The 13,801-nt window shown below is 43.4% G+C and overlaps 1 protein-coding gene across 1 annotated transcript in view; it reads left to right on the top strand.

Moving 5' to 3' along the window:
* Positions 1–13,801, top strand: part of AFG3L2 (AFG3 like matrix AAA peptidase subunit 2) — a 55,346-nt gene that overhangs the window by 30,260 nt on the left and 11,285 nt on the right. Inside the window, 1 exon segment of the mRNA XM_083187674.1 lies at positions 10,040–10,193. Within this exon segment, the coding sequence (XP_083043800.1) occupies positions 10,040–10,193 (154 nt within the window).

Raw genomic sequence — 13,801 nt, 5'->3', positions numbered from 1 at the left:
CACTTCCGTGACGCGACGCGTGATGACGCAGGGCGTCACGCGTGGTACATAGGAGACGCCTTAGAGCGTCTGAGGTCATCGGAAGGCGTCTCAGAGTGTCTGGATGCCGGTGATCGTGCACAGGACTGTGTCCATACGGAGGTGCAGACAAGCGGAAAGCGTTTGATACCAGCAGACTGGGGTAAGGTCCCGACAAGCAGCAGCGCTGCTGGGACTTGGTTGTTTTACTTACCTATAACGGAGGTCTCATGTTGTTTCAGTGAGTCTGTGATAAAAATAATAATGGAGGAAGAGAAAAAACAGCCGAGTAAGCCAGGGTAAGCCACATTGAAATAGCGCTGTTTTGGCTAAGGAAAAATTTTTTGTTTGATACATATAACTAAAATAGGGTTTTCTTGCTAGGTCTGATACTGGCAAAGAAAAAGGAGAAGTTAAGGCTAAGCACAAAAGGAAGTGCTCATCCTGTGATAAAGTATTACCTGATAAATGCTCAGGTCCTGAATGCAGCAAATGCAGGAGCTCGGTGCAGATGGGATCTATACAGATAACTGATTTAGTGAAGTTGCTTAAAACTGAGCTGGCAGACACCTTTATGTCTAAAGATGAGTTTGTCAAGTCCTCAGGGAAGAGGCCTAGGGCAGTGCGTTCTGACTCCGAAGGATCAGAGCCAGGCCCCTCTGGGAAGCCGGAGGAAGAGATGGAGGAAGGTTCCAGGAAAAAGATGGGGTGGAGTTTAACCCTGACTTACTGGAGAACCTACTTTGCTTAGTGCATAAGTCACTCAACATAGAGGACCCTCAGGAGGAGGGTAAGCTGCAGGATCTTTTGTTTAAGGACAAAAAGAGGAAAAATAAAGCCTTTCCATTATCCAAAACGCTACAAGAGGTAGTGGAAGAGGAATGGGGACACCCCGATAAAAAGGTGGCAGTACCCTTAAGAGTATCTAAGATGTACCCCTTTGACCATGAGCAGGTCAAAAAGTGGGATGAGGCACCCAAGGTGGATGCGGCTATAGCACGCATCTCAAGGAAAACGACGCTCCCATTAGAGGATGCGAACATATTTAAGGACTCGATGGAAAGAAAAATTGAGATGAGTCTGAGGAAGCAACATGCCACAATAGGGGCTTCTATGAAGGCTTCATCAGCAGCAGCAGTAACTACCAGAGTCCTAAGATCATGGTGCCAGGACCTGGAGTCCGACATGTTGGATGGCATTAAGAGGTCAGAACTGCTGAAGGTGGCACAAAACATACAGGTCGCTGTAGAATTTTTATGTGATGCTTCCCTGGATATGGTACGGTTGGCGGCCAGATCTAACGCTACAACTGCGGTAATAAGAAGGGCCTTGTGGCTGAAGCCTTGGGCGGCGGACTGTCAGTCCAAAAACAAACTTATCTCTTTGCCCTTCCAAGGGAGTTACTTGTTTGGGCAACAATTAGACGAAATTATCACTAAAGTATCAGGTGGTAAGTCGGTATGGCTACCGCAAGATAAGGCCGCAAGAAGGGGGTCATTCAATAAATCATCCCGGTACCAATCCACGGACTTCAGAGAAGCGAAAACATATAGGCCAGGCAGAGGCTTTCGCAGGCCTTGGCTGGGTAACAGATATAATTTTCGTGGACAAAGAGGCAGAGATGGCAGGTTTGCCTTCAGGCAAAACCAGCAATGACGCCAGAGAGAAAGTAGGCGGCAGGCTGATGCAATATCAACAGGCTTGGCATCAGTCAGTACAGGACAAGTGGGTATTGGAAGTAGTCTCATCAGGCTACAAAATAGAATTTGTCACAGTACCAGGAAGCTGGATGGAAGTATCACCTATCCCCAGCAATTCGGAAGAAAGAGCTGCCTTATTCAGCAGCCTACAGACCATGATAGAACAAGGAGTGGTCATAAGAATTCCCAAACAAGACGAAGATCTGGGATGGTTTTCAAGATTCTTTGTCGTGAAAAAACCGTCAGGGGGGTTCAGAACTATATTAGACCTAAGAAGGCTGAATACCTATGTTCATGTGAAACGATTCAGAATGGAGTCAATCAGATCCATCATACCAGATATAGAAAGAGGGATGTTTCTAACAACAATCGATCTAAAGGATGCATACTTACACGTCCCGATATTTCTGGGACACCAAAGGTTTCTCAGGTTTCGCCTAAGACAAATAACATACCAGTTCACATCGCTGCCGTTCGGCCTGTCTACATCCCCGAGAACTTTTACGAAAATTCTGGTGGTTCTGGTGGCCAACTTAAGGGTGTTAGGCATTGCAATCTGGCCATACTTGGACGACCTTTTGATTGCGGCAGATACCAAAGAAATGGCGGAAGCACATACAAGGATAGTGCTAGACTACTTGAGACAACACGGATGGTTAATCAACATCCAAAAAAGTCAGCTAGTACCGACACAAGAGGTGAAGTACCTAGGGATCATTCTGGATACAAAAGAAATGACTATAAAATTAACAGAAGACAGACGCCTAAAGCTTCTACAGGAGGTGAAAGGGATGTTAAGGAAAAAGGTGGTGTACTCAGAAGACTGCATGAGGGTACTCGGTATCCTGTCGGCCGCATTAGATACGACCAGTTGGGCCAGATTCCACATCAGGACGCTGCAAAATTGCTTCTTGAGACAGTGGAACGGGGATGCGAAGGACCGAAGACAGAGAATATATCTGTCAAAAGGAGCGATAGAAGATCTGCTCTGGTGGTCAAAAGCACACAGGCTGACCAAGGGGAAGTCATTCGCGACCAATCCACAAGTAGTGGTCACGACGGACGCCAGCGAGACAGGATGGGGCGCGGTGTGCGAAGAGCAGTCGACACAAGGAGAATGGGACCAGGCTATGGGCCGGCAACATTCAAACGTAAGAGAGATGCGGGCGGTGTTCTTGGCATGTCAAGAATTTCAGGAGCTAATAAGAGGCAAAGATCTGATAATAAGATCGGACAACCAGTCAGTGGTCATGTACCTGAACAAACAAGGGGGTACAAGGAGCCGGAAACTGATGGCAGAAGTCACGCTTATCCTGAAATGGGCAGAACGTCATGTCAGGAGCATCTCTGCAGTGTTCGTGGCAGGAAGAGAAAACGTCAGGGCAGACGCTCTGAGCAGGTACAGGCTAGTCCCAGGAGAGTGGCAGTTGTCAGCAGCGGTGTTTACACAACTGACAAAAGAATGGGGGGTACCAGAAGTGGACCTGATGGCAACGGCAAGCAATGCAAAGGTTCCAAGGTTCATCTCCAGACACTGGGAGCCGACAGCATGGCAGACGGACGCTCTCACGGCGAAGTGGGGAGCGGAGCTGGTGTATGCGTTTCCCCCGTTTACAATCATCCACAGATTCCTGAACAAAGTACAGCGAGAGACTGCCACGGTAATAACAATCCTGCCCTACTGGCCAAGAAGACCTTGGTTTGCCAAACTAGTAAGGATGGCGATAGCGGGGCCATGGTTCCTACCCGACCACGAGGATCTCATCGGGCAAGGTCGGTTTCATCAGCGACAGCCAGCAAGCTGGAGCCTGGCGGCTTGGTTACTGAAACCAGGACACTTAGAGGGAAAGGGTTTTCCCAGAAAGTAGTCGACACATTACTGAAAGCAAGGAAGAAGTCGACATCCGTGACTTATTATAGAATATGGAGCAAGTATGTATTCTTCTGTAAAGAAAATAACAAAAACCCTAGGTTAATACCTACCATTCTGGACTTCCTGCAAGCAGGACTAGAGAAAAAGCTGGCGGCAAATTCTTTAAAAGTACAGATTTCGGCCATTGGGGCGATGTTAGATACAAAAATTGCGGACAATAAGTACATCCAGAGGTTCGTTCAGGCGATTAAAAAGATCAGGCCAACCTTCCACAACCCTATGGCCCCGTGGGATCTTAATCTGGTACTTAACGCACTGACGGAGGCTCCATTCGAGCCTATAGAGGAGATATCGCTCAAGTATCTTACGATGAAGGTGGTTTTTCTTATAGCCATTACGTCAGCAAGGAGAGTATCTGAGCTCCAGGCCCTGTGGGTGCAAGAACCATTTTTAAACTTCTTCGAAGACAGGGCAGTGCTGAGGACGAATCCTACATTTTTACCTAAAGTAGTTTCCAGCTTCCATCTCAACCAAGAAATAATCCTTCCTTCATTCTGTGCGAATCCTAAGAATACTAAAGAAGAAAGGCTACACAATCTAGATGTGACGAGGGCCTTAAAAGCGTACATAAGAAGGGTACAGGCTTTTAGGAAATCAAAAAGACTGTTCGTACTGATGGAAGGCAGGAATAAAGGGCTGGGAGCTACAAAAACTACCATTTCAAGATGGATTAAAGCATGCATCAGTGAAGCATACAAAATTAGGAAAGTGGAAATCCCGGTGGGGCTTAAAGCCCATTCGACCAGGTCCTTGGCGGCATCCTGGGCCGAAAGGGAGTCCACATCAATAGAAGAAGTATGCAGAGCAGCGTGCTGGTCATCTGCACACACGTTTACCAAGCACTACAGGGTAGACGTCACAGCATCCCAAGATGCCAGCATGGGGCGCAAAATATTGAGCGCAGTCGTATGATAGTAATACGTACAAGCTACAGACGGAGGTGGTGAAGTAACCGTATCCTTTCATAATTATGTATGTCCCACCCAGTGAAGTAAAACTGCTTGGGTATACCCATATGTATGCTGCCATGGGGAGGTAGAGGAAAGTACAGATTAGTACCTGTTAATAGGCTTTCCTCTACTCCACCATGGCAGCCGTTTTTCCCGTCCCATTTAAGTATTTAAGTATTATGTTATAAGGAGCTGTTTAATAAGACACAGAGCCCAAGGGAGGAGGTCCTTATATAGGGGCAGTGTCTGTTTTTTTGTGTTCCTTTCCAGATATCTACCCAAGAGGGCGTAACCCATATGTATGCTGCCATGGTGGAGTAGAGGAAAGCCTATTAACAGGTACTAATCTGTACTTTCTCAGACTCCATAGGTGACACTGGACGCCCACCCGACGCTGTCTCTCCTTTTTACTGTTTTGTTTCAGGTTGTTTCAATTACCTGAGGATAAGTGACTGTTATACTTAGTCTGAATTCTGAGTTTTACCAAGTTTTTTATGGATGGGTTCATTCTGTTATGAATGCTGTTCTTCAAACTATATTTTCACTCTATGTGAGTGTGTGTGTGTGTGTGTGACTTGTTATGTTATGTTTGACCTCCTCTCGGAAGTGTGTTGTTTTTTCCTTTCTTCCAGCTCCCTCCGGGCACATATCCCATCAGATAAATCTCATGGCACATCCAATTTGCGTCAGATAAATCACATGTGACTTATCTGTCATAAATTGGATGTAAAAAAATTGCACATCAATTGTCAAATTGTATGTAGGCCTCCTGGGAAGTTCAAGGGAAATCAGATGCAATTTTACAGGTCAGATAAATCTCATAGTGTATTAAGGCTAAAGGCCCCCATACATTGGGCCGACTTGTCTGAAAGACAAGTCGGACCTAATGTCCTCTGAGCTCTTCCGGCAGCTCCCCGGGAGAGCTCACTACGATTTGGCACTTGATGTGCCATTTTTCACATGGGATAAATTGCATGCGATTTATCCCATGTAAATTCCTGGGGAGCTGCAGGGGGTCTGGAGTCCGAGCGACATGTGCGAGTCCCTCTTCAGAAGCCACTCCTTGGTCCAGCAGGACCTCTTCCGTTGCTGAGCCCTCTCATGTCTCAACTTCAGAGAGCCATAGGCTTGAAGAAGGTGGTAGCGAGAATCCATGACAGAATCAGAAAGAATGCACTTTTTTCAGAAAAGCTGAACAAAGAAATGCACTATAGCTATGTAAATGCTCAGCAAGTAAAAACCAGCCTCACAAGTTACAGAACAGAGTGTGCAGAGAGTTAAAATGGCCCCTGCTTTATATATATATAGCGCCATCCCATCAGATAAATCTCATGGCACATCCAATTTGCGTCAGATAAATCACATGTGACTTATCTGTCGCAAATTGGATGTAAAAAAATTGCACATCAATTGTCAAATTGTATGTAGGCCTCCTGGGAAGCTGCCGGGGAAGTTCAAGGGAAATCAGATGCAATTTTACAGGTCAGATAAATCTTATAGTGTATTAAGGCTAAAGGCCCCCATACATTAGGCCGACTTGTCTGAAAGACAAGTCGGACCTAATGTCCTCTGAGCTCTTCCGGCAGCTCCCCGGGAGAGCTCACTACGATTTGGCACTTGATGTGCCATTTTTCACATGGGATAAATTGCATGCGATTTATCCCATGTAAATTCCCGGGGAACTGCAGGGGGTCTGGAGTCCGAGCTGGATGGGGTCCAGGGCGGGCAGGAGTCTCCACAGTGTCCGTCTGGATGGTCACTGCGGAGACCGTGCGGTCAGCGGCGGCAGTGTTTTGAAAACAATTCAAACTATAGGCTGGCCGCTGAGAGAGGATGCGCTCTCAACCAATCAGCGACCTCGTTGATGATTGGCTGGGAGCGCTCTCTCCCTCAGCCAATCAGCGGCAGGCCTATTGTTTGAATTGTTTTCAAAACACTGCCGCCGCTGACCAGCGCAGTGTTTCTGCAGAGCCGCCCCAGACCCTGCACTTGCCGCCCACCCCGCCGCCCTACTACCACTACAGACTAGGTCCCAAGTCGGGTGATCGGACGTGCAGCAGGTCCGACCACCCGACGCAGATCCAATGCGCACAGGACCACGCATCGGATCTGAGGGGGCATCAAAACTAGCCGATTTTGGTCCGATTTCGGCCAGATCCGAAATCGGATTAAGTTATCTGTTCCTCCCGGCTCCCGCCGCTGCGGCGCTGCCCAGCAGCCAGTGTCATGTCATCAAGTTCTCCCTGCTCGCCTCCCGCTGTCACCGCAACAGCTTCCTCCTGCCTGGGTCCCTATGTAGCCTCTCCCTGCTCGGCTCTCAATTAGCCGGCATCCCGCTGCCGTCCCCCGCACGGCTCCCTCCTCCTGCAGCTCCCCGGGGACTGCATGTGATAAATCCATGCGATTTATCATATGCAAACCTTGGCACATCAAGTGCCTAATCGTGCTTCCCCCTTCCGGCAGCAGGGGAAATCAGGTCCGACTTGTCCCTAGGACAAGTCGGACTAATGTATGGGGGCCTTAAGTGTTGCTAATGTGATTTAGGATCATGTACGAATTGCAAAATCTGCTAGCGTGTAGTGTGCACAAATGCACATCACGTTTCTGGGTTGCTCTGTGCCTATTTTTGTATTTTGCCAAATGCTTTGGAAACTGTAAAAACATCACTTTTAAAGGCCAAACTATTTAGACTTTATGACCACAGCCGTATATGGTCGTTAGGTCGACATGCATTGGGTCGATTAATGAAGGTTAACATAGCTTAGGTCAACACTTGAAATGTCGACATGCCTGAAGTTGACATGGTTGGAAGGTCGACACAAGCATTAAGTCGACAGTCAAAAGGTCGACATTGGTTTTTTACTTCTTTTTTCTTTTGAGCCGACATGTGCCGACAGGCGGTATTTCATGCCCTACCATCCACTAGGGAGACTAAAATAGTGTACCGAGCGTAGCAAGGCACCGCGTGCAAAGCATGGCGAGCGGACGCTGTACACTTTATCGGTGTCCATGTCAACCACGTCGACATTCGGGACAAAAAAAAAGGTGAAAACCCCATGTGACCTTTTGACTGTCAAACTAGCTATTGTTGACCTAATGCTTGTGTCTATCTTCCAACCATGTCGACGTTAGGCATGTTGACCTATTTCATGTGTCATAGCCATGTTGACCTTCAATGGTCAACGCAATGCATATAGACCTAATATTGGTCGACCCAATGATACATAAGCCATAAGGCCAAAGGTAAATATCTGGATGTTGGAAGTAGGAAATCATTTGCTACCACAAGGCATATGCAGCAACAGGGCACATTTAGGTCTGTTTGTGTGTTCAATCTGCAACCGATTAGCTTTTACTTTCTGCCCATGCAATCTTTTACAACCTCACAGATCTTGACATCTTGTCCAGGTTCTTTTTTTGCAACTAGACACATTTGCTGTTCACAATTGTCAGATACAATGATCACCCTATCACTCAAAGGTTCAAGCACATTACCAGTGTCAAAGCCGGCCATACATCTACAGATTTATTGTCAGATCTGGCTGGTTGGACATGCAATAGTTAAGCAATGTGAACGCGCAATTAAACCTCAGTGCAGCTACCATACAGAACCACAGAGTAGATACACCTCTAACTACTCAGTATAGACAATTGTGCAAAAAGGGAGAAGTGGAACTGCCAGGTGGCGCTCAGATAGTAGCTATGTAAAGAGGGTAATAGACCTCAGGTATGATAGGATATAAATGCAGTAGCTATGTAAAGAGGGTAATAGACCTCAGGTATGATCTGTACATCGATCCTTGAGCAGCGGCATCTACATCGGTAAAGGACCCTGGACTGAGCCCCCCTTGACTCCGGACCAAGGGACCCTGAACAGGACTTCCTTCCGACCAACATCATTGTGTATGCTGTATTGCCCTGGATTCTTTGTTACACGCCTTTTTATCTGCAACACTTGTGAGTGTACTGGAATGTATTAAATTGTTTTTATTTTAAATGATCTGCACCATGTCTCTCCCTATTGTCTTTTCCATCCATATTCAATAGGAGAGAAATTCCTTTGTGGAAAATTGGAATTATTCACGTTTCCCAGATTGTGTGGGATACTGAGAATTAATACCTGGTTTTGTATAAATCCTTTTATTGCATTTATATCCTATCATACCTGAGATCTGGCTGGTTGGAACAAAAACCTGGTAATATGTTAGTTAGTGACAGTTTGTCACTTTTTCAGCATTTTGAAGCAAATGGTCAACTGTCATTTTGTTCTCATCCATTACCAGGTTTTTGTTCCATCCAGCCAGATCTGACAATAAATCTGTACATGTATGGCCAGACTCCAATCATTGATGATTACATGTCTGTCTGGATCTTTTTATACGTTGTTGATAAAATTATTGAAAGGCTATTCCATTGCTGCACATAATAACTAGCTAGGGTACTTATATGTTAGTTGGGCGCCCACTAAGCTATTTGCTTAGTGGGCTATTCTGCGTAGGGAAATCACATTGCATCGCATGGGCCATTTCAAGGGGCATGCAATGCGATTTTCCTATGTTATTTATTCACTGCTCTCTTAGCCCCGGGGGGATCGCATCGCATCACACCTCACGCAAAATCGCATTTGATGAGATTTTAGAGGGTGTACAATGCCATGACATTAGGTATACAATAATAGCATTGTATGACATACAATGAGGTTTAAGGCACACCCCCACTATCCACGCCACCCGAAGCCTTGCGAGCGGCGGCGGAACGCGTCCTCCGACCTTTTCATACCCCCACTATCCACGTCGGCATGGAGTTGATTTCATATAGTGTGGCGAGCCTGAAGTGTGGTGTGCGCACGCGGAATACATGTAAACTCCACGCCGACATGGATAGTGAGGGTATGAAAAGGTCGGAGGACGCGTTCCGCTGCGCTCGCCACGCTTCGGGTGCCGTGGATAGTGGGGGCGACCTAAAACCTCATTGTATGTCATACAATGCTATTATTGTATACCTAATGTCATGGCATTGTACACCCTATAAAATCGCATGCGATTTTGCGGGAGATGCGATGCGACCCCCCCGGGCTAAGAGAGCAATGAATAAATTACATAGGAAAATAGCATTGCATGCCCCTTAAAATGGCCCCTGCGATGTGATGCGATTTTCCTAAGTAACCGTACGTATGCTAGTTGGGCGCCCAACTAACATATAAGTACCCTAGCTAGCTAGATTAAAAAGTAATTGGTATATTTTTTTTAAACCCAGAATAATTACTATTAGTTCATGTGTGCAAGCATTACAGTTGGCATTGTATTTATTTATTCTTTTTTTTGGGGGGGGGGGGGGGGGGGCGACCTTTTATAAGAAATTCACTGTTTTGCAATTGAAATATTCCACTAAATAGTAAAATGACAACTTATCAATGTTGCAGTGTGTTTGTATTCAAGGTACGTGACTTGTTTAGCATGGCCAGGAAGCATGCACCTTGCATTCTGTTCATTGACGAGATTGATGCTGTTGGTCGAAAAAGAGGACGTGGGAACTTTGGTGGTCAGAATGAACAAGAAAACACGCTGAATCAGCTCTTGGTGGAAATGGATGGTAACTTTTTCCACCATTTGTTTCCTTCATAAGATTTCATACTAGTATTTATTCCATTGTATTTTTAGAATATTTACTTAACTAGCTGGAGTTTAATAATCAATAGTCAATAATATATATATATATATATATATATATATATATATATATATATATATATATATATATATATATATCACAAGAAAAGTCCAATTAGCGCGCAAGTCCTAATCCTTTCAGTGGAATTCAAGTCAGTCCTTTAGCTTTGGGGGAGAAGGAGATAATTTCCCAGCACTTTAGGTCAGATGTACAACCGGCTGCTTCCTCTTAATTACCCTTGCGGGCACCTGGATTCTCAGGTAAACGGTATTTCTAGGAGAGGAAAGAGGAGCGCTCCAAATAGTGCTTTATCTTTTTATTTCAATCGCAAAAATAAAATCATCCACAGGTACATTGTAAATGGTGTCACGTACCACAATAGACGGTTAGGCACAACCGCGGGTGATAAACAGCATGAACTGGGGCTGTCTCCGACAGCAAACAGATTGGCAAACGGGTGCTCTCACCACTCTCACATCCACCACGGAGTTCAGACCGACGCCAGGCCACGCCCCTACGCGTTTCGTCACGAGGACTTCGTCAGAGGGCTGGTCCTGGCGTCGGTCAGCAACCCCTTTATAGCCTGGATACAGCCTGAGTCACCTTCTAATGACTAACAAGCTGTTGCAGCTGATATCAATTAAAAGTGCCTGTGCATAGTGTTACATAGTAAAAAGAAGGTTTCTTAACCCCAAACAAAAAAGTGCTTACATCAATATAAAAACTGTTTTACAGGCAGTTACTACAATATAAAGCACTAATTTAAAAAAATCTATATAAAAACAGCAATATATATAAAACATGAAAAAACATCGGAAATTATCGGAAAACATCGGTGGCATATTTAGTTGATTTTTATAAATTTTGCGATAGGTAGTCCTGAACTTGGTCGAATTCTCAGACATTTAGAGGACAGGAAGATGAGATAACTTTAAAAATGATGATGAATTTCTTCTTATGATGCACAAAATGCACATAAACTGGAATCAATGATATATACAAATGGGAATTTAAATATGATTGTTCAAGTAGAAAAATACAAATATCATAGAAAAATACAGATATTATAGAAAAAATACATATGAAAAAGTACAAAAGTACAAATATACAAATATATAAAAATACAAAAAACACACAAATATACAAAAATATCAAAACAGACAACTCTACAGTAATGCGGACAAAAGGATGTCAGGTTATAATTTTCTCAAACTCCTAGAGTATTCCCTGAAAAAGGCAGACGGGCAATTAATAAAAAATGATATGTATTAAATGACCCTTAGCAGCGATGTATTTTAAAGAACCAATTACAGCGGCATTTCTTTAAGAAGAAAATATTAAAATATGGTGTATTGGGTATTCAACATTCACATAGACGCAAATCCTATATAAATAATATTATAACCTCTAAACCATAAGAACTTTAAAACAGAAGAAAAAGCAGCATGATAACTATAAAGGAATAATTGCCTTAATTAGCACAAGTTTTCTCTCACAATAAACATACAAAAGGGGACATATTTCAAAGAAGGGATGTTAGTCTTGGAAAAGAATAATTAACTTAGGAAGGGGGTAATTTCCACTCCTTCATTTAAACCAATTGGGCACAAGGTGTTTAGTGTGACAATCCAAAAGGTTTCTCTTTTTGCCAGTAAAACATCTCTGTTACCTTTTCTAATATCCAGGGTAACATGTTCTAATCCAAAGAAAGACATCCCCGCCGGGTTACTGTTTTGACAGGTTTTGAAATGCCTAGGCACACTATGGTTATCCACTTTGTTTTTTATATTTCTGTAGTGCTCTAGGATTCTTATTTTCAAGCTTCTCTTGGTTTTACCGATGTAAAGTTTCCCACATCTACATTGTAGCACATAAACAACATAGGTGGTGTTACAATTGATAAAACCTTTTACCTCAATTTTTTTATTGTTCCTGTCATTAAATGTTTTGAGTCCCGATTGTGCATGAGAACACATTTTACATTTTCCACAGCTGAAAAAGCCCTGTGGTTTTGAACAATTAAAAATTCCTGGTGTTTCATTAGTCAATACGGGCAACATACTAGGTGCCAATTTGTTTTTCAATGTATTGGCCCTTCTGAACACTAATTCAGGTTGAGATGTTACTTTATCCTTTAATATTGGATCCATTTGAATTAGATACCAATATTTGTTCAAAGTCCTACGGACTGTCTTATTTTCTGTGTTATACTGTGTTACAAATGGACAATAAGGTGCATTTCCTTTATCGCTGTTGCTTGGGATCTTATATTCCAAGAGTTTATTTCTCTCAAGAGTTTTAGCTCTCTCCATAGCGTCAGCGATAATGGATTCTGGATATCCCTTCTCTCTGAAGCGTTGTATATAAACCTCAGATTGTTTCATAAATGTACTCATGCTGCTGCAATTTCTGCGTAACCTATACAATTGAGAGTATGGAAGGTTCACTTTCCATTTATTATAATGGCAGCTCTTAAAATCAAGATAATTATTGCTGTCAACTGGTTTGAAATATGTGCTAGTTTCAACATTTGTGGATGTGGAACTCACCAGTTTTAAATCAAGAAAATCCATTTCTTTACTCTCAAATTTTGAAGTGAAACTCAAATTAAATTCCACATTATGAATAAAGGTTACAAACTCATTAAAAACCTCTTCTGTGCCACTCCAAATTACTATAATATCGTCTATATAGCGCTTATAAAGCGCTATATAGTCAATATTGGGGTTATTTGTATATATATGGGATGATTCCCATTCCCCCAGGAACAGATTTGCGTACCCCGGTGCGCAAATCGTCCCCATCGCTGTCCCGTTCAATTGGATAAAATAATCCCCCAAAAAAGAAAAATAGTTATGCTGCAATACAAAAAGAAGGCAGTCACAGATCTGTGACTGCCTTCTTTTTGTATTGCAGCATAACTATTTATGTAAGAACTATGTAGCTCTTTAGAGGACTATTGGGAACAGTCTTCTTCACTTGTTGAGAAGTTCCAGGAAAAAGGTTACGAACTGAACGAAATAAAACGGGACCAATCTAAAGCTTCCAGCCTTCAAAGAGACCCTTTACTACAAGGAAAGGTCAAAGATGCTCCTATTTTGTTTCAAAACAGTAAACCGTTCGTTACCAAATATAATCAGGAACATTACAAAATAAGGAACAGTCTGAATACACACTGGCATTTACTCTTGAAGGACCCAATTTTAGGTCCTCATCTTCCTGAAAGACCCCCCATGGTTTTTAGACGGGCAAACAACCTTAAAAATATGTTGGCTCCAAGCAGGTTTAAAACTCAAACATCCACACCAACTTTACAAACTAAGTTCTTGGGAAAAAGATCTGGTATTTACCCTTGCAACCGTTGCATATGCTGTAAGCACATCGACAGAAAAATCTACCATTGGCTCAATACAAAATTTAGCAACCTCCCTCATGGTTGTGATCTAGTGACTTGTGACTCTACTTATGTTATCTACCTATTGAAATGCAGCTGTAACCTAATTTATATAGGCAAAACTAAGAGGAATGTG

The sequence above is a fragment of the Crinia signifera genome, chromosome 5 (genome assembly GCF_055691185.1).
Source record: "Crinia signifera chromosome 5, ASM5569118v1, whole genome shotgun sequence".
NCBI lineage: Eukaryota > Metazoa > Chordata > Amphibia > Anura > Myobatrachidae > Crinia > Crinia signifera.
This window is presented reverse-complemented; position numbering and strand designations above follow the sequence as displayed.